The 21,858-nt window shown below is 38.4% G+C and overlaps 1 protein-coding gene across 8 annotated transcripts in view; it reads left to right on the top strand.

Moving 5' to 3' along the window:
* The window catches only part of Herc4 (HECT and RLD domain containing E3 ubiquitin protein ligase 4), a 69,849-nt gene that overhangs the window by 11,054 nt on the left and 36,937 nt on the right, over positions 1 to 21,858 (top strand). For 6 of the 8 annotated variants that reach the window (XR_005871450.1, XM_040732488.1, XM_040732487.1 and 3 more), the window contains 6 exons: positions 8,881 to 9,040; positions 11,960 to 12,036; positions 13,642 to 13,863; positions 15,124 to 15,215; positions 17,963 to 18,093; positions 19,636 to 19,796. Coding sequence is in view for 7 of the 8 variants with exons in the window: in XM_040732488.1 (XP_040588422.1) it covers positions 8,881 to 9,040; positions 11,960 to 12,036; positions 13,642 to 13,863; positions 15,124 to 15,215; positions 17,963 to 18,093; positions 19,636 to 19,796 (843 nt within the window). In the remaining variant the exon portion in view is untranslated. Of the gene's footprint in view, positions 1 to 8,880; positions 9,041 to 11,959; positions 12,037 to 13,641; positions 13,864 to 15,123; positions 15,216 to 17,962; positions 18,094 to 19,635; positions 19,797 to 21,858 lie in introns of those variants that run through there. The other 2 variants (XM_040732492.1, XM_040732491.1) reach the window with 1 other exon arrangement.

Genomic DNA, 21,858 nt, shown 5'->3' with positions numbered 1-21,858 from the left:
GAATAAACACAGCCCTATCAAGTTAATTGCCATGTTTGACTTGATGCTTCTTTCTGGGTTACTAGTATTTGAAATATTCATAACTATAAACTGTGTATTGTTGGAATGGGTGAGAGTTCCTTTGATGTAACACTGTTTTGTGACATGAAAATAGAATGGGGAAGGAATTGGAGTAAGGTGAAAAGAGGTCTTTATGAACAGAGTTGGGAGTATCTGAAAACAGCTAGAGGAGAATTTGGCTGCTTTGCTTACTAATTAATTGGTAGAAATTTGTGGTTTTCTTTTTTAAGATTGTCATGCAAGCCTGATGTTGGTGGCTCACACCTTTAATCCCAGTACTTGGGTGGGAGAGGCAGGCAGATCTCTGAGTTCGGGCTAGCCTGGTCTACAGAGTGAGTTCCAGGACAACCAGGTCTATGCAGAGAAACCTGACTGGAAAACAACAGAAAGACTGTCTTGTTGGGTGCAGAGCTCAGATTGCTGCCCAGAATCCATCCCAAGTACTTAGACTATATACAATAGTTTCTAATCCAAGTGTTTGCTATTCATTACTTCCTAACAGCAGCAAACCTCATGAAACTGTGATTACCTTTTTAATAGCTTTAATTTTTAATAAAATAAATTGTTGTCTGTAGATGTGCACATAAGTGTGCAAGAGCCCACAGAGGCTGGAGTTGTCAGATGCCCCTGGAACTGGGGTTACAAGTGGCTGTGGGCCAACTGGTGTAGGTTCTAGGACTCAAACTTAGGTACTCTGGAAGAGTGGTACATGTTCTCAACCACTGATCCATCTCTCCAGTCCATTCTACACTTGTCTTTTGAAGAGTAATCATATAAAAAGCTAATTGGTTATTTCTGCTTGAGCGTATGTTCACATGTATACTTGGGTGAGCAATTGAGTACGTCTGCGAGTAGAAATAAGGAAGAAAGTATATATTTAGAAGTTGGTATGGCAGTATATATGGAGGGAAAAAATGGGAAACTTAATGAACTATTTAAAAATGCTGGTATTCATAACTATTAATAACAACTACCATATATGCCAGGCACTGTTGAATCCTTTCTGCATTACCCAAAAGTCTTAAAAATTAGCTTTCACCCCCTTTTTTTATTGTTGTTTAAGCCTGGGTCTTGCTCTTTGGCTTTAGGCTGACCTTGAACTAACTAGTGATGGGATCACAGGTTTGTGCTACTTTGTTAAGCCCTGTTTGTTTTTGTGGCCAGAAAAATAAGAATTCGAGGATAGGATTTGAGAAATGGCTCTGGAGTTAAGAGCGTTTGTTGTTCTTCCAAAGTAACTCAAGCTCCTGAGATTCTCCCTGCCCTCTTCTGGTCTCCACAGGTACCTATACACAAGTGACACATTCATCCATTCATTCACCACCACCGCCACCATCACCACCACCCTGCCTCACATAACACAGTGAAAATAAGATCAATGAAATATTAGAAGACACTTTATAATAACAATAAAAGTAGTAACTCAGGGTCAGTGTAAAATAATTTATATGACCTAGATAAAAAATTGATAGCTCTGTGCTTTTTATCTGAAAAGTCCAGTTTCTGGGCTACTACCTATTAGCTACATTTGTATTGTAACAGCATTTTATGAAGATTAGAAATAGCTTTAATGTTTCTTGTGGAAACTGGCAAAATTTATGTTTTATCCAGCCATTGCAATGTAATGCAGTGCTGTAGGGTTGATAACTGGGAAGACATCTAATATACTAAGGAAAAAAACAGCAAGATATAGGAGAATGTAGTGTAGAAAGTCCATTTATTGCTGGGTGGTGGTAGTGCATGCCTTTAATCTCAGCACATGGGAGGTGGAAGCAGGGGAATCTCTGAGTTCGAGGCCAACCTGGTCTACAGAGATAGTTCCAAGACAATTAGGGTTGTTACAGAGAGAACCCCTGTCTTGAAAAAAGAAAAATCCATTTTTACTGACACATATGTATATAGACAAGTAATTACAGTAGTTTCTGTAGGGGCAGAGGTGGGAGGAGAGTAAGTAGGTGATGAAGGACATGCATGATAGGCTTCACTTTATATCTTTTTGAACAGAGCAATCCTATATTATCTGTCTATTGCCCATCTACCTACCTACCTACCTATCTCTGTGTATCTATATATATTGGTTTTTTTTTTTTTTTTTTTTTTTTTTTTGGAGGCAGGGTTTCTGTATGCAACAGCTCTGGCTGTCCTGGAACTTACTTTGTAGACTAGGCTGAACTCAAACTCACAGAGATCCTCCTACCCATCTCTGTCTCGTGATTGCTGGTGTTAAAGACATGCCACCGTGTCCAGCAATATATAACTTTTAATATATTTATTTTTCTATATGTTTTTATTTAAATTAGAAACATGAATGCTTCACATGTCATATCCCAACTCCCTCTCCCACCCCTCATCACTTGTCCCTCAACCAGCCCCCCACCCAGTCCCCTCGTCATTCCTCAGGGAGGGTGAGGCCCTCCTTGGGGGATCTCCAAAGTCTGTCATTTCATCCAGGGCAGGACCTAGGCCCTTCCCCATGTGTCCAGGCTGAGAGAGCATCCCTCTATTTGGAATGGGCTCCCAAAGATCATTCATACACCATGGTAAACACTGATCTACTACCCAAGGCCCCAGTGATTTCTGTGGCCTCCTCACTGGCACTACATTCATTGAGTCTGGATCAGTCCCCTGCTGGTCTCTCAGGCATCAGTCTGGGGTTCAAGAGCTCCCCTTTATCCTGTCAGCTGTCTTTGTGGGTTTTACCATCATGGTTTTGACCCCTTTGCTCATCACTCTTCCATCTCTGTCACTGGGTTCCAGGAGTTCAGTTCAGTGTTTAGCTGTGGGTGTCTGTCTCTGCTTCCATCAGTCACTGGATGAAGGTTCTAGGATGGCATATAAGGTAGTCATCAACCTTACCATCAAGGAGGGGCATTTAATGTAGTCTCTCCACAATTGCAAAATATATTTTTTAAAAGGTAGGAATTTAAGAACTTAGATAAGACCTGATCTGTTGCTTGTAGGTATATTGTCTTGGCACATGGCTTATCCTCTGTGTATCTTGAGTATTCTGTACTATGAAATTAAGATAATCATGGTAAGCTCTTTTGGGTTTGGGGGGATGGTAAGGATTAAGTGAGATAACACATGGGGTGCAAAGAACAGTGGCCTAACATGTGGTGAGTAGTACTCAGCAGATGTTTGGTTTTTAAAAAGCTGCTAATTGTGGTGGCGCACGCCTCTAATCCCAGCACTCGGGAGGCAGAGGCAGGCGGATCTCTGTGAGTTTGAGGCCAACCTGGTCTACAAAAGCTAGTTCCAGGACAGCTTCCAAAACCACAGATAAGGCCTCCCCCCCAAAAAAAGCCTGCTAATTAATATTGGAGTTGGGGAGTACATTAATAGGTCTGACTAATATCAATTTGGGTATTAGGCTCTTTTCCTTTTCTTGTTTTTTTGATTTTTGAGACAGGGTTTCTCTGTATTATTTTGGAGGCTGTCCTGGAACTTGCTCTGTAGACCAAGCTCGCCTCGAATAGGCTCTCTTCATATTTACCTGATACTTGTTATATTACCTTGTTAGAAAATATGTTTTTCACATATTTGTCTCCAGATTGCCAGTGTCTTATCTCTTCATCATAGCTGAAGTTTAGGCATTTATTCAACAAGTAGTTGTTCTATTGTGTCTTGACTGTACTAGGCACAAAAATACTTTTTTCTCTTCAGTCTTTAAAGTCCTTGTTAACTTTTATTCAAGAACTATGCAAAAATATTTTTTAAAAATTGTGATGTTTGGAGGTATGCTCTATTGATGACAAAATGGATGGGACTCTTTTATCTTTAGATGTAAAAGATGATGTGTGGCAGGGAAATAGTGATGATTCCTCTCTCATGGGAAGCATGGAGATGCCAGAAGTTAAAATTTGGCTATTGAGTTTATCTTTATTTTTACTTAAACAGTTGTTTGTATGGTGGAGATGAGTGCACACTTTGCATGTGGGGATCAGGGACAACCTACAGTAGGTAGGTAGCTTTCACCATTTTCCATTGTGTGGTCCTGTGGAGAGAATTCAGTCACTTAGTGGCAAGCCCCTTTACGTTGAGGTATCTTGAAAGCCTCTAGCCATTGATTTTTTTTTTTAATTATTTAATGAATAATTATAAGGTATGATTGTATCCTGATATTTTGAAAAATAAATACTCTAGTTAGTATTATTTATTCAGGCTTTTAAATGTTGCTGAACTGAAAATGATGAGGTTGGCCTGGAGAGATGGTTCAGAGGTTAAGAGCATTGGCTTGAGCTCATTTCCATGTGGTTGCTGGGAAATAAGCTCAAGCCAGTGGTGCCTCACAACCATCTGTAATGAGATCTGGTGCCCTCTTCTGGCATGCAGACATACATGCAGACAGAACACTGTATACATAATAAGTAAACAAATCTTTAAAAACAAAAAAAGAAAATAATGAGCTGACCTGTAAATAATGAACTGACTGTAAACTGTAAAAAAATCACACTAATCTGAATTTATTTTTTACTTCTAAGCAGTCATTATTTTGACAATTAAGTAGAAGAGAGATTTACATGTCAAGAAAACCAGAGCTCTTAATCTCAGAACTCAAGGAAACAGAAGCAGGAGGGTCTCTCGGTTTGAGGCCATCACGGGCTGCAAAGAGAGACTACCTACAAATAAATGAACGAATGAATGAATGAGTGAAAGAATAAATAAATAAATGAATAGGAAGAAAATCAGGTGGGTATGTGTGGAATTATAACACTTGTGACTGTGGAGAACAAGAAGGGAGTGTTAAAAAAGTGGAAGTGATTATGATGTGAGTTAGTCTGTTTCATTTTCTCCAAAACAACTCATCTCTCTTAGTAGTTTTGACCTGGGAGATATTGATTACATTTCTCCTGGTAGCATGAAGTACATTTTCTAAATTGAAAATCTGTTTGATGTAGGCTACCTGCTGGATATCATAGTTTAACAGCAAGTATGTGTGTGTCTCTGTTTACTCTTTGACCTTGTAATTGGAAGCTGCAGCTCTGTCACTACCCAACATCACAAGAATATGATAGCATACCAAATCCCTAGCTCTGGAAAAGATCAGAACACCAAGTGCAGTTTCCACACGTTAACCTATGGCTTTCATACCATTGTAAAATTGAAAACTTGCATGTTTAGCACTGTCTTATTTGTTATTGTTTGGCTGGTTGACTTTGAGAATCTCCTGTTGGAGCCTCTGGTGTGCCACTGTGCTGTTTCCCATCTGTCTTGATATTTTATTGCTGTCTTAAGATTTACAATCAGTTTTCCTTTTACTGTCTTCTTTGACCTGTTAGTTATTCAGGAGTACATTGGTTTAACCCCCACCCCCACCCTACAAAAGAGTTTCCCTTCGTAACCCTGACTGGCCTAAGACATGCTCTATTGGCCTGGGACTCACAGAGAGAGTGCTGGGATTAAAGCCATTCACCATACTGGTGTATTTGACCATGTATCAAAATTGCCTCTGTTGATGATCTCTAGTTTCATGCTGCTCATGGTCAGACATTATACCGGATAAGAGTTCTGTCTTTTTGATTAAGACTGTTGCTTAACAAAATTGTTCTATGTGCATTACACATCAGCATCATTTAATCTGGATTACTGTTGAGTCTAGTATTTCCTTGTGAGTTTTTGGTCTGAAAGGGGGGGGGGGAATTAAGGCCTTTATTTCTTTTGGAGTATGTTTTCTTACTTATGTCCCTTAATGCTTGCTTTATATTTGGTATTAGATGAACATATAATTACATTCATTATGTTTTGTGGCAATTGACTCTTTATCATTAAGTGATGTCAATCTTAGTCTCCTAAGAAGTTTTGGCTTGAGGTTTGTTTTATCTAATGTAAGCATAGCCTCATGTGCTCCATTTTGTTAGTTTACTGGCAGTCTGACATTCCTTGACATACCTATGCCTCCTGCACAGTAGATAAAATTTGTGTTGAAGCTTAGTTCATGCATAAAAATGTTTTATTTTGGGGACTGGAGAGATGGCTCAGAGGTTAAGAGCACTGGCTGCTTTTCCAGAGGTCCTGAGTTCAATTCCCAGCAACCACATGGTGGTTCACAGACATCTATAATGAGATCTGGTACCCTCTTCAGGCCTGCAGGAACACACAGAGACAAAATATGGTACATATAATAAATAAACTTTAAAAATGTTTTATTTCTTTTGAAGTATAGTTTGAATTTGCCTCCCCCCCTCAAAGTTGAGCATCTTTGATATGATTAAAAGCTATTTGTTTTTCTAAAAATGTTCACATTTTTACTCGAGCTTTCGTATGTGTTATTGATCTTTTCCCTAGGAAGACTTTAAGACTTGGAATGGACTTGGTAATACTCACAGTACTCATGAGACTAAGGTTGGAAGATTGTGAGTTTAAGGTCATTCTAAATGTATAGAGAGACCCTGCCTCAAGAATGAATGAATGAAGTTATTCCTTGTCTGAGGCATAAATAATGTTTCCCCATCAGCATTTTCACTTTTGATTAATTTTCCTAACAGATACATGGATCCTCCTTTGCTTTCCTAAGCTCATGACTTAAGTATCACTGTCATCCAGAATCCTTCCTGATGTATCTCAAAGCCTAAATAAACATCTCTTTTTCACATGGTATTTTTAAAATATCTTTAGCTTAACCTTTAATCACAATCCTTATTTCCAATGTCTTTCTTAAACTTATTTTTGTATTTTCATTGCTTGTAGCACAAAAATGTATATTTTAATACTAATGTAACATTTTACGTTAGATGTTTATATTACACATTAGATTTTGATGCCTTTGATTTCATAGCCATTGGAATCCAATTTAAGTGTTCATAATTTGTTAATTGGAGAACCAAGGAGTCTTAACTCGTTCCCATGATCTGTTTTCTTTTACTACTTCTCTGAGAATTGTTTTAGTGAGATACCAACTTATTTGGAGGAGCCTCTGCTATTTTTATTTATTTATTTTTGTTTTAGCTTTTCAAGGCAGGATTTCTCTGTGTAGACCAGGCTGGCATACGACTCAGAGGGATCTCCCTGCCTCTGCCTCCTGAGTGCTGGGATTAAAGGCCCATGCCACTACCAGTGAGCTTCTGTTACTGGTAACGGATTTCAATTCCCCTCGTAATTAAGATTTATGGAATTATTTGTGTAACCTAGTGATTCTTAGTTTTCTTGATTTTAGAGAAAAGTCATGTTATATTCTGTTTGTATGTGTGTGTGTTTCTGTAATATAATTTTGTTAAAATACATACAAAATAATGCAAAAAGTAAGAGATTAGTTTAATAAACCTCTGTGTACTGGACACTTGCTTGAAGAGTTATCAACTTGCTGGGCACAATTGTGCGCATTTGTGATATTAACTTGTGAGGTAGAGGTGGGAGGGTTACTGCAGACTTAAACTGGCTTGATCTACATAGTAAGACCAAGTATACATGCCTGAAGAATATATCAAGTCAAGATACTTTAAGGTAAGTGCTTAGTTTTTCATTGTTGTTATATAGAGTCCTAGAGGTTATATAACACTAGCCTTCCACTTTAAAAAAATGCAAGATCTTAATCCAGATATAATATTAGTTGCTTTACAGTTTCCTTGATGTAGTCAGTTTCATTATTGAATAGCATTATTTACAAATTAGTATGCCAAGAAACCCTGGTTGACAGTTTTAATTTCTTTCATCATGAGGCTTCTGTTGTATTGAAGATAATAATTGTAGCATTCATACTAAGCTTATAAAGTTAATTCAAATGGCTTGTTAAAAACTTACTGGTAAAACACTAACAAACATTGCATTTTTTTTAAAGATTTATTTTATGTGTATGTGTTTTTCCTGAATGTTTATATGTGCACCATGTATATTCGGGTGCCTTTGGAAGCCAGAATGGTGTATCAGATATATCTCTTGGAACTGGAGCTACAGGTGTTAGCAAGCCTATATGTGAATGCTGGGAACTGAACCTGGTTATCTGTAAGAACAGCAAGTTCCCTTACCCACTGAGTTGTCTTTGCAGCCCCAACACAGCATATCTTAAGGGAAACTTTGGGTGTCACTGACTGGCTACATTTGATTTAAAACTTGAGCATATTTTAACCACATGAGGGGGTTTTTAGTTGTTGATAAAGTAGAATTCCATAAACTAAAACCTATTTATAGTGGACATACTGCTTTTTAGTTCTCTATTCTGCATATCCAACAGATTTTATATTTTAAAATCTGAGCCTGGAGTGACAGTGCATGCCTGTAATCCTAGCAGTTGGGCAGCAGAGCCTGGAGGAGTCCACCCACGTTCAGGCCACACTGGGCTGCAATAGTGAGATTCTGTCTAAAAAAACTAACAACAACAAAAACCTGTAAGCAGTCAGTTGAAATGATTTCATTATACTACACTGGCCAAAAGGTGGTGGCGCATGCCTTTAATCCCAGCACTTGGGACTTAGAGGCAGGCGGATCTCTGAGTTCCAGACCAGCCTGGTCTACAAGAACTAGTTCCAGGACAGCCTCCAAAGCCACAGAGAAACCCTGTCTTGACACCCCCCCGCCAAAAAAAAGGACACTGCAATGTAGTGTCTGTTTGATAAAGTAAGTCTGAATTATAATTATACTACTAAAATTCCAGTTGCCCAGGTTAATTGTTAAGTTGACTTCCTTTTCAGTGTAGGTTTTGAATATAGAGTATGGTGTCATCATAATGAAATTGTATATGGAACATATTTGTTAATTTTTTTCAAAACAACTGATTGTATTTTAAGAATCTGCTTACTTTTGATAGACAATGAGAACTGAATATATTCTTATTTCAAGCTCAAAATTAGAATGTAATGTTTCTCTTCTTGACTTCTGTTCTGTTAGAGCAGGTTGTTGCCCTGGATGCCCAAAATATCATAGCCGTTTCATGTGGAGAAGCTCATACATTAGCACTTAATGACAAGGGCCAGGTGTATGCTTGGGGCCTCGACTCTGATGGACAGCTTGGCCTCCTAGGATCAGAGGAATGTATCAGAGTACCCAGGTAACAAAGGTGACCACAAAGAGGTCCTTAATCTTTTATAATCAATTTGTTTATCTAATCATTTTGCTTACAGTGAACACCCTGCTTACTGTGAGTATGTAAGTACTGTTGCCTAATTATTTCTTCCCTTTGAACCTTTTAACAATTTATTAAGTTGGCACTTGTTACTGATTGGGGTTGAAGTATTTGGTTGGCTCTTTTTTATATAGCTGATTTTTTTTCCATAATGGAATATGCAGGATATCTGATATGCAACCTCTGTGAAAGGGCCACTTGACCCCCAGGCCCACTGAATGAGAGCAGCAGATGGTTGTGAGCTGATATGTGGGTGCTGGAAAAACCAAATATGGCCCCTTTGCCAGAGCAACAATCGCTCTTAACCACAGTCATTTCTCCAACCCCTAGTTGCTGGGTTGTTTTGGTTTTTTTTTATATAACATCTTTATTATGTAGAGATACACTCCCTTTATACCTATTTCTTAGCCTCTAGTCTTTCATGTTGTGTCCTTATTTGTTAGTAGTATCAGAACAGATGAATTTATTATTTATTTCTCTAGAGTTTTATTTTTTTGTTTTGTTTTGTTTTTTTGAGGCAGGGTTTCTCTGTGGCTTTGGAGGCTGTCCTGGAACTAGCTCTTGTAGATGAGGCTGGTCTTGAACTCACAGAGACCCACCTGCCTCTGCCTCCCTAGTGCTGGGATTAAAGACGTGTGCCACCACTTCCCGGCTCTCTTGAGTTTTTTAAAATAATTTGAGAATCAGTATCAGTTCTTTAGATGTTTGTTACACTCATACACACCTCAGCAGAGAAGCCATCACTGGGTCCTGTGCTTTCTTTGACGGACACATTAGTACTGATCCTATCTTACTCAAAAAGAAGTAGCAGCTATATGCATTTGGGTTTTGTAATTCAGTTACTCATTTGTTTTTGCTTGCATAGCTCTGGCTGCCATGGAACTATGTAGTCCAAACTGGCCTGGAACTCAGAGATCCAGCTTCTTTCCTAGAGATTAAAGGCCTTCCCCACCAGGCCCAGCTCAGTTGCTCTTTTGTTTTTATTTCTTTTGGCTTTTTGCCCTCCCCCCCCCCCACTTCCCCTCCCACAGGGTTTCTCTGTGTAGACTGGGCTGACCTTCCTCTCACAGAGTGAGTGCTGTGATTAAAGGTGTGAACCACACCACCCTACTGTATTTAGTTGCTCACTTTTAATTGGAGAATTTAGTGTGTCGTCATTTAAGGTGGTTGTTTTTTGTTGTTGTTGTTGTTGTTTAATTTTACAGCATCTCATTGTGTACCTCTAGCTAGCTGGCTTCAAATTCACTCTATAGACCTTTAAAAATGGTATATTCAATTAAGTAGTGTTTGCCCAGCACTGCGTTAGGCATTGGGATGTATGCCACCTTTACACAATATATTGCTTAGCACAGGAGACAAACATTAAATTAATATGTATTAGTGACAGGAAACATAGGTTCTGTGAAAATGCAGTATTTTGAAATGTTTTATTTGAACTTGTAAGTTGAAGTTAATAACTGGAATAGGCTTTTCCCCCCAGGATAATTTAATATGGAGAAAAGGTCAATGTGTGATCTGGGTGGTATCTATAAGCAGTAGCAGTTACTACTAACTTCAGCACAATTGTACACAATCCATGTATTTTTGTTTCTAGCTCTTTTTGCTATGGCATTCTGTCATGATTTTAAAAACTGAAGGTACATTGGAACCTGCTGATTTGAAGCAGCACTGCTCTCGGGTTCTGTAGTTAAAAACATGTATCCAGGGGGTTGGAGAGATGGCTCAGTGGTTAAGAGCCCTTGTGGCTCTTCTGGAGGACCCAGGTTCAATCCCCAGCACCCACATGGCAGCTCACAACTGTCTGTAATATAACTCCAGTTTCAGAAGATCCGACACCCTCAAACATACATGCAGGCAAAACACTGGTGCATGTGAAATAAAAATTAATTAAAAAAAGAACATATATCCACTAAATAGAAGTAGTTAAAGTACACTACAGAGTTAGGAGTAACTCACCTTTTTCCTGCTCATAGCTTGATTCACTGAAGCTGCCTCCTGAAAACCATAAGTATCAAAACTCTGTTCAGAAGTTGGTCCTGACTTTGAGTTGGCAGAATCAGGTCAGATGGCAGCATCAGATAAAGGCAAATAAGAATAATTCCTTCCTTTTCTTGCATACATTTGTTCAGAAAAGTAGTAGAAGATTGATTAGGTCAAGGGGAAGTACAATATATTGCTGTTTAGGACTTGAAGACAGACTACAAGATCGCAAAGAATGGCATTGATTGTCATAAATGTGAGTGGACTAAGTTTTCATTGTCTAAACTCAGATGCAAATGCTGTGGGTGTAAATTGAGAAGGGTAGGCGAGAAGGAGGGGATAGGGTCCACAGTTCTGCATTAGGAAAGCATGAGTTTTAGAATAATTAGTATTTGAAATAAACTGCCAGGTTTCACACTGTAAAAATTAAGGAAAGTATTGGATAATGGAAGAAAATACTTGAATGAGAGCATCCTGAGGGGTATTTATTTGTAAGCTTGGTGCACTTTGCTTCTGTTCTTTTTGGTTTCTTTGTTTTGTTTTTGTCCCCCCCCCAAAAAAAAAAAGCCGAGGCCTGGGCCTTGTGCTTGCTGGGAAGGTACTCTACCACTGACTGAAATCCCCATCTCACTGTTTGTCTTTTAGGGTATTTTCTCAGGCCATCTTTTATTTATTTTTTTAAATGCTTACATTCTGATTACTGATTTTCATCTGAAGTGTTGATTATTAGCCTAACTGAAAAAGATAGTACACCCTGAAAAGACAATTTTGCACATAGTGAGTGGCCAATGAACACCACATAAGTAGCATATGAGATCCACCTGTTACACACAGGGAATTGATTCTGCTCTCCTTCTTTTCTAGAAATATTAAAAGCCTTTCGGATATCCAAATAGTACAGGTTGCATGTGGTTACTATCATTCACTTGCACTTTCTAAAGGTAAGCATTTACCCTTTTCTTTCTAAGAATTATTGCTCTGTACTTTGAACAAAAAAGACCTCTAGTTTGCTTTCTTGTTTCTCCTTACAAGGTTTGTCCTGATTCTGAATCCCTTTCATTTCTATATCTATATCAAATCAGCTATTAGTTTCCACACATATAGAACTGCTAGAATATTGAGATTGTGTTGTCTATAAATCAGTTTCAGGGTAATCTTTACAGTGTTAAGTTTTTACTTATGAACATGATACTTCTCCATGTAATTCTCTCTTTAGTTTTTCTTACAAGTTTTGTTTGCTTGTTAAGGTAGGGTCTATCTCTATATATCCCTGGCTGTTGAACTCACTATGTAGACCAGGCTGGCCACCAACTTAGAGATTTGCCTGCCTCCCGAGTGCTGGGATTAAAGGAGTATGCCACCCCTGCCCAACACTAGTATTTTCACTTATCTGCAAATACCTTACACATCTTCATTATATTTTTCACTAGGCATTTGTTTTGTGCATTACATAATTTTTGTTTACTATATAGGCCCCAAATTGGGTTACGTGTCTTAATTACTAAATATTTAAAAGCTATTACTTCATAGTAGAGGAAGCTTGCCCTTCCTCCCATATCATTAAGTTTTATATCTAAGCTTTTTAGTAATTAAGCACAAGGGAGGATAGTCTGTTAGTTTTGTTTGCATTCTTCTTTCCGATTAAACTTATTGTATGTTATCTGAGGATTGTATGTTATCTGAGGATTGGAAAATGAATTAGAAAATCACTCATGTGGCTTCCCTCATCCCCCACTTGGGTTCTGGGAGCCTATTGAACTTCTTTCCAATTTACCAGCTGAGCCATTTCCCTGGCATAGAAGCTTATTTTAAATGTGTTCTATTTTGTAGTATGAACTTTAAATTTATTCATATTGTTTATTAGATCATCGCTAGTTGTTTCAATAAAAAATGTCTGAAGTTGAAGTTGTAAAATAGGCTGGCAGATGAATCAATAGTGACTATCAGAGAAAATGATTAAAGGAACTAGGAAGGATGTTAAAAAAAATAGATCTATTTAAGAGAAAGAAAACTGTGTAACTTGGTAATGCTGGGTGATGTCTGAGAAGGGCTATGACATCGCTGGGTGTCATAGCCCTGCTGAAGGGTGACACTGGGAAGAAAAGAAGTATGGGAACTGGAGATAGATAGATAGGGTAGAAGCCATATTCAGTTGGGGCATACTGAATTAGAAGTGGTTTTGAAACATCCACATGTGCGTGTCAGATAAGCACTGGGTTACAAGGTGTTCTTACTGTTTAAATTGTATGTGTTAGTTGATAACTTGGGGAGAAGTTAGAGAATAAGAGTGAAAGATAAGAAATGTTAAAAAGAGACAGTCCTTTGATGTAGAGCATAAGGGACTGATTGTATACCTAGTGTTTTGCTGAAATTTAAAGTGTACTGGTAAGAGAAGTTCTTTTAGGTAGTAGTATGTTTTTATATAATGAGATAAATGTCATTGTCGGTAAGTATGTATTTTCATCTAATGAGGATGTCACATAAGTAGCTGGTCTGTAAATGATGATATGTATGTGTAAAATAATTTTATGATTTTTGTCTTACAGCAAGTGAAGTTTTCTGTTGGGGACAGAATAAATATGGCCAACTGGGTCTAGGCATTGACTGTAAAAAGCAAACTTCACCACAGCTGATTAAGTCTTTACTTGGAATTCCATTCATGCAAGTTGCAGCAGGAGGAGCTCATAGTTTTGTACTCACCCTTTCTGGGGCTATCTTTGGATGGGGACGTAACAAATTTGGTCAGCTAGGTCTTAATGATGAAAATGGTAGGTCTCATTATAGTTCAAGGGTATTTTTTTAAAGATCATCTTCTAGATGAATAGAGGTGGAGCTGAGGATGTTAATTTAAAATTTTAATGTAATGTTTTGAGATCATGCGGAGGCTAAAAATCAGCATATAATAATTGGAAAGTTTATTGAAGCCTGGAGATATAGCTCAGTGGAAAAGCTCTTGCCTAGTATGCACAAGGCCCCTGGATTCGATCCCCAACACCTTCCACATACACAACCTGCCCCCAAAGAAGAAAAATATTCTTTAGATCCTTTGGACTGAGGTTATAGATAGCTCCATGGTAGAATGCTTGCCTGCCATACAGGCTATGGTTTTAATCCCCAGTACTGAAAGAAAGGAAAAAGTTTATGTGGCCTAAATCTACATTATTGGGTGTCAGCTACAAATAATGCTTTAATTTGGTAGTCAGTGTTCCAGTATTGGCCATCATTAATGGAAAAAAGCTATAAAACTAGTGAAGAAGCTGCACATATAGCTTCCTGGTAGAACACGTGTCCAATGGCTCAGCCTGATACAGAAAAAAATTTGCTCTAGGAAAGTAACATGATGTTTCAAGTGGGGTTTATATGGTCTGGGGTTGTTAAACAGATTAATTTTTAGTTGAGCTTCTTTTTACACTGATGACAGTCTTGAAAATAAGCATTTTGAATTTTAAAAATGATTTCTTAAAAGTTACAGTCTTCTATCAGACATGTTATCCCTGTCAGTATTTTGAATACTAATATTTGGCATACAGATCACACTTTGTAAAGTTCAATGTACTTTTAATGACTGAGATGGTCAAAGTGAGTTTTTAGCCTAATAACTGATAATAATTAAATAATTCTCTTACAGAGTTGATAATTTTATTCTGCATAAAAATGATATTCATACTATGCTGTGTATATGTTCTGCCACAAAAGCAGCAGTAGGACAGCCTGTTGAGTATGATCTCAGAGCATAGCCATTACAGGGTAAATAATGACGCATATGTAGAAAATCTGAAACACTGACCCGGATTGCTCAGCCCTGTACACATTGGCATAAGGGTGATTTACCACTCATCTTTGAATCTTAGGAGTAGAGATTGGTAGCCCTGGAACTCCAATTTTATAGTCGTTTTTTCTTACAAAGTCATTGATTAATTGTAACAATTAGTATTATGTCTACTGAGTTTGGAAATCTATAAAGCAAGCACATTTTAGAAGAATTTTAGTTTAAAAATATCATTAACATCTTTTATTGGAATTTTCAGATAGGTATGTTCCTAATTTACTAAAGTCACTAAGATCTCAGAAAATAGTTTATATTTGTTGCGGAGAAGATCATACTGCTGCATTAACCAAGGTATTGTATTTATAAACCTTTTTATTGTTCACAGTAACTTTTCATAATTAGTGAATGCTTTCATGGTATTTCCATTAAACTTGAGCAGTGTTTGTGTTTCTGAAACAATTTATCTTTAAAGAAAAAAGGCCTAAAATTATTCTTGAAAATAGTTTGTCTTCATGTTCAGTTTTGTTTAGGATGATGAACAGTGCGTTTTGATACATTGTCAACATGTGATTGCAGCAGTGTTAAAATGATTATATAACCCAAACTCACATTAAACTGTAGACACTTCCCTTTCTTAGTCTTCCGGGGCTGAGGTTGCATCATTCAGTACCATGCCTAGCACTTTTTGGAGGGATGTTTGTCTGTGGTGTTGATAACAGAAATTAAAACCCAAGACCTTGTATATACTAGGTCATGTCCCTACCACTGAGCCACATCTCCAGCCCCTCTTTGTATTGAGATAGGAGCTTGCCAAATTGCTCAGGCTGACCTTGGGTTTTCAATACTGTTAGCCTCCTGAGTAGCTGGGATTATTAAAATTTTTGAATGAAATGACTTCATTTTAGTTCATCAAGCTTGCAGTGCTAATGTATCAGTCCCATTTGTACTTTATCGTTCTGCCTGATTTGCATTAAACTTGCATTTGTTTTATAACAAAGAAGCAGCTGGATTTCCCTTAATCTATAGGCTGAGTACCATGTTTTCAGTACAATGTTGTCAGTTGCTTTAACATTTACCTTTCATTTTCTGGGGTATTTCTATGGTGACTCCATGTCAACTGAAAATGAACACATTGGACAATGGATGTAGCTCAATAAAAACTTACATAGGGACCTAAATTTTATCTTCAGCAATACAAAAACAAAGCAAAGCACAGCTAATTTTTACTGGAAAGATATCATTGTGTTCATTCATGTTAACATAAAGAGTCTGAGAAATTGATTGGCCAATTTAAAGTTAATGTTTCAGAAGGGCGAGGGATGTAGTAGTTGGTAGAGTGCTTACACTGAGTAGGGTGGTGGGTGATATAACCGAGACTGTCCTCAACTTTGTGATAAGTCTCAGGCTCCCTGCTCCTGGGGTTCCAGGTTCCCTTAGAATTCCAAATGTAGCCGAGGATGACCTTGAATTTCTGATCCTCCTGCTTCCGCCTCCTGAGTGCTAGAATCACAGGTGTGCATCAGCACACTCGTTAATACAGGGTTAGAGATGGAAGCCAAAGCTGTGCATGTTAGGTAAGCACTCTGCCAGCTAGCTAAGCTGTGTCCCCAGCTCCCTACTCTGTATTTGATATGGAAAGTTTCTTTAAGTGTGTCTGTATACTATAATATATAATAAATTATGCTGTTAGATGTTGAAAGCAACATGTAAAATTGTACACATATAACTACAGTTATGAAAAATATCAAATTCAAAACTACTGTGGTTGTGTTAAGTTGTCATGTGTCATTTTTCTTTTTTAAAGCATGTAACCTCAGTTGGGCAGTGGTGGTTTACAGCTTTGATCTCAGTACTCAGGAGACAGACAGGTCTTCTGAGTTCAAGGACAGCCTGGTCTACAGAAAGAGTTCCTGGATAGCCAGGGCTACACAGAGAAACCCTGTCTTAAAAAAAAAAAAAAGCCTAGCCTCTGACTCATGAATATTACTAACAAAAAGTTATCTCTTATAGCAACTATGTATGCTTAAAATCATATCTGTGCATTCTGCTTACATTTACTCTTATGTAGAGCCTTTTTGTCTGCTTATATTTTGTTTTTGACAGGATGTATCCCCTAGGCTGGCCTTGAACTCTTTTTGCCCCCATTCAATTTAGGCAGAGCATTTATATTCAAGGCACACTGGTTTGCTAACTAAAGATAGTAGCATTATTAAGTTTTTATGAATTATTAGAAATGTGTCCTTTGAATTAAAAAAAAAGGAATACAATGATATGCAAAAGCAATGCAATTAAGTATTTCCTTGCTCTTTGGTTGGCTTAATGGTAGTTATTATTTGGTGGGTGAGGGGCTTCATGTAACCCTGGCTCTTCAAACTCTTTGGCCTCTTTTAGCCTCTTCTCAAGTGCTGAGACTGCAGCTGTGCACTGCTGAGCCCAGCAGTGATTACTTCTGCCACAAACACTTAAATTGTTTTAGCATAATGTGTGTATCATTTAGTACTGTAAAATTCTGAGGAAACCTGCCTGGTGGTTCAAACCTGTAGTCAACAACTACTTGAGACACTAAAGCAGAAGTCCCTAAGCCTTCCTAAACTAAGATCAAGTTCAGGACCATCCTGACATCTCACTGAGATTCTATTTCAAAGTAAAAGGGAGAGGCTGATGAGGTAGCTCAGCAGATAAAGATACTTTGCAGGCATTCCTAGAAACCTGAGTTGATTCTCCAGAACTCGAGTAAAGCTGGAAAGAGAGAGCCAACTCCATAAAGCTGTCCTCTGAGTACATGTGTTCACACATGTGCAGCCTGCATACCCACACTAATAATACATTTTAAAAATGTTTTAAGTAAAAAAGGTATGAGGATGTAGCCTGAATGATAGAATGCTTGTCTCACGTGCACTGAGCTGTAGGGTTAGTCCCTCCTATCACACAGCAAGTTAGTTTTAAGACATTTTTATCTTTTTGAGTCAGTCATTTATTTAATTTCAAGGACAGGAAAGAGAATATTGAGTCCATATTAAAGGTCAACTCATTTCTGAACATTAGTTTATTTTCTTTCGTTGAGCTGCCTCTAAAGTTAGTTGTTTGTTGTTTTCCAGGAAGGTGGAGTGTTTACCTTTGGAGCTGGAGGGTATGGCCAGTTGGGTCATAATTCTACCAGTCACGAAATAAACCCAAGGAAAGTTTTTGAACTTATGGGAAGCATTGTCACTCAGGTTGCTTGTGGAAGGTAAGCTAAGGTAACGAATATGGAGAGAACTTTGGTCTATAGCCTGATTATTGAGCTGGTAAGCATGCAGCACACACTTGTAATTCTAGCACTTTGGAGGCAACATAGGGAGTCCCTGTTTCAAACATACAACCTACTCCCCGACCCCACCCCAAGAAAAATTCACATCCTCTCCATTCCCTTTTTTTCCAAGGCAGAGCTTTTATGTGTAGCCCTGACTGTTCTAGAACTCTTTCTAGACCAGGCTGACCTCAAACTCAGAGATCTGCCTGCCTCTGCCTCCTGAGCACTGGGATTAAAGGTGTGTGCCACCACCACTCAGTAAAAGTCATGTTCTTTAGAGAATTGTGTAATCATTTATTTTAGGTTTCCAATTGTCTGAGGTAAAACTATTCTCAATATGTGATTAGCTACTGAGGAGTCAAAGTAACATTTTTTTTTTTTTTTTTTGAGACAGCTCCTACTGTCCTGGAACTAGCTCTTGTAGACCAGGCTGGTCTCAAACTCACAGAGATCCACCTACCTCTGCTTCCTAAGTGCTGGAACTAAAGGCATGCATCACCACTGCCCTGCTCAATAATTTTCCTTAACAGGGTTTGGTTTTGATTTTGTTGTTAATGCAAGGGTGGCCCACAATACAAACTGATTACTACTGCACACACCTAATTAAAGAAAAACAAATGACAAACCCCCAAAGACATGAACATCTGACTTGATGCAGAAAAGAAGTGTCTAATGAACTTAATAATTGACAAATTGAAAAGACAAACTAACATAATGAAGTCATACAGGAAAAAAACAACATAAACAACACATTCACTGGTAAAAAGATTTTCTTAAGATCACAAACAAAGCAAGATGTCCTGTTTCTACTGCTTTTATTCCACACAGCCCTGCACGTCCTAGCCATACCAATTTGGCAAGAATAAGAAATAAAATGGATTCAAATTAGAAGTGGAGAAAGTTGTATCTATATACAAATGGCATTACTACAGATGTACAGCACCCTAAAAATACTCATCAAATAACAAAATCCAAACCAAACAAACAAAAACACTGTTCCTTGTGTATCTGCTGAGATGATTTGTGATTTTTATTAATGGTGTGTGTGGTACATAGTCTGAGGCCAGAACAGAGCATTGGGTGTTCATCTCTGTCACTCCCTGCTGCATTGCCCTGAGTCAGGAATTTTCAGTGAGCTGGAAGTTCACCATTTTAGCTAAACTGGCTGGTCAGTAAGCTATCAGGACCAACTGGTAAGTCCCTCCTCCTCCTCCTCCTCCTCCTCCTCCTCCTCCTCCTCCTCCTCCACATTCTGAGTTTACAAGCACACACAGCTATTCATGCCTGGCTGTTTACACGATGGGGAGCATTCTAATCAGTTCCCCATGATTGCAGAGCAAACACTCAAGCACACTGAGCCATCTTCCCAGCCCCAATTTATTTTTTAATAAAAGGATTATGCTGGTTAATTTTTACTTTTCTAAGTGTATTGTTTAGAATTTACCCTTCAGTCAGAGGTTTTCTATCATTTTATTCTAGGCAGCATACCTCTGCATTTGTTCCTTCTTCAGGACGAATTTACTCCTTTGGTCTCGGTGGTAATGGGCAGTTGGGAACTGGTTCAACAAGCAACCGAAAAAGTCCTTTCACTGTAAAAGGAAATTGGTTTTCTTACAATGGGCAGTGTCCACAAGATATTGGTAAGTGCTAATGTGTTTAACCTCTGGTACATATATTAAAGTTCTTAATAAAACGTTGCTCTTTTGTGATGGAGGCTTCTGTGTTTAGAGGAACTCCAAGATAAAACGTCGAATTACAAGTATGGTGGTAAGTGGTAACATGAGGAACATTGAGTTTAGTCTATCCTGGGCTCATGGCAAGACCCAAAATGCATGTGAAAGGAGTCTTTTTTTGTCCTGCCAGCTAGCTCCCAAATAATGACACAAAGACTTTATTAGTTATTAAAGCTTAGGTTCGTTCCCAACTAGCTCTTATAAGTTAAATTAACCGATTTATATTAATCTACTATCATGTGGCATTATCTCTCTTCCGTCTTGCACGTCCTGTTTCCTCTACGAGTTTCCTGGCATTTCCTGTTTACCTAGAATCTACTTTTCATTTCTCTCCCAGGAGATCCCACCTATACCTCCTTCCTAGCTATTGGCTGTCCAGCCTTTTATCACACCAATCACATCTTTATACAGTGTACAACTATCCCACAACATACATACGTGCATGTGTTTACATTTGTGTATGCAAATAAAATGTCTTTTGGGGAGTGGATCGTACAGAAACTAGGATGCCAGTGGAAAGGGGGGCTTGTTTGATTTGTATTAAGTACATAATACAAAATTTACTAATTGAACTATTTTAAAATTAAGCATTTGTATGATCACATTATTTTATAGCCATTCTACAGCTTCTTTTCATTTTGCAAAACCAAAACTGTATAACCATGTAAGCAAATCTCAGATATCTTGTTCCCTCTTCCATCAGGCCCTTTGCATCTCAGTTCTACTGTTCTGACTGGCTTTCTGTCCTCAAGGTTCATCCATGTTGTACCACATGACAGAATTTACTGTGTGTCTGTGTCTGCATCTGCATGGGTCTGCACCATATGTAGTGTCCATGGAGGCCACAAGAGGGCATCGGGTGTTGTCATTCGTCCCCTCCCACCAACCCCCCCTTGCAACTGGAGTTAGAGATAGCTGTGAGCTGCCATGTGGGTGTAGACCACTGAACCCATTTTCTTTGGACGATCAGCCACTGCTGAACCATCTCTCCTGCCATCTTCCTCCTTCCCCTTAAGCTGTATGATGCTCCATTGTTTTGTGTGTGTGTATCTTTCATCTATCTGAATAATTGGGTTGCTACCTCCATTTGTCTGCAGCTCTAATCATGCCTGTACATGTACCTGTTTGAGAGCCTTCTGTCAATGTTTTAGGTATATATAGGAGTTTTAAATTCTTCTTCTTTTCTTTTTTTTGGGGGGGGGTTTGAGGAACAGGGTTTCTCTGTGTAGCCCTGGGTGTCCTGGAACTAATCTGTAGACCAGACTGGCCTCTAACTCAGATCCACTTGCCTCTGCCTCCTGAGTGTTGAGATAAGGGTGAGCACCACCACTTCCCGACTTATGTTTCATTTTCTATTTTTACAAAATTTGATAGCAGTAGTGGCACATGCCTCTTTAATCCCAGCATTCTACATAGTGAGTTTTAGGACAGCCAGAATTTTTTTTATTTTTTATTTTTCGAGGCATAGTTTCTCTGTGGCTTTGGAGGCTGTCCTGGAACTAGCTCTTGTAGACCAGGCTGGTCTCACTCATAGAGACCCGCCTGCCTCTGCCTCCCGAGTGCTGTGATTAAAGGCATGTGCCACCACCACCTGGCCAACAGCCAGAATTTATGGACATTTATCATCATTAATTTACTATTCTATTTAGAGAATTTTTCCCCTGTTTTGTTTTTGTTTGCTTGTTTACATGTTACTGTTTTTCTTGTGTTTTCACTAATTAGTATTTCAGTTCCTTCTGCAGAATTCATTGCTGATAATTTAGTAAAGATATTTTGTGATTTTAAACAGTATGGATGCTGTCAATAGTTGGGCATTTCTGCCAGGTGGTGGTGGTGCAGGCCTTTAATCCCAGTACTTGAGACAGAGGCAAGTGGATCTCAGTGAGTTCAAGGCCAGCCAGGGCTATTGCACAGACAAAAAAAAAAAAAGTTCATTTCTGTTTATGAATTTACTCACCTAGATATGAAT

This window comes from Mesocricetus auratus, unplaced genomic scaffold (assembly GCF_017639785.1).
Source record: "Mesocricetus auratus isolate SY011 unplaced genomic scaffold, BCM_Maur_2.0 Super-Scaffold_100027, whole genome shotgun sequence".
In the NCBI taxonomy this organism is placed as follows: Eukaryota; Metazoa; Chordata; class Mammalia; order Rodentia; family Cricetidae; genus Mesocricetus; species Mesocricetus auratus.
The sequence above is the reverse complement of the archived record's forward strand: the minus strand, read 5'-3'. Positions and strand labels throughout refer to the sequence as shown.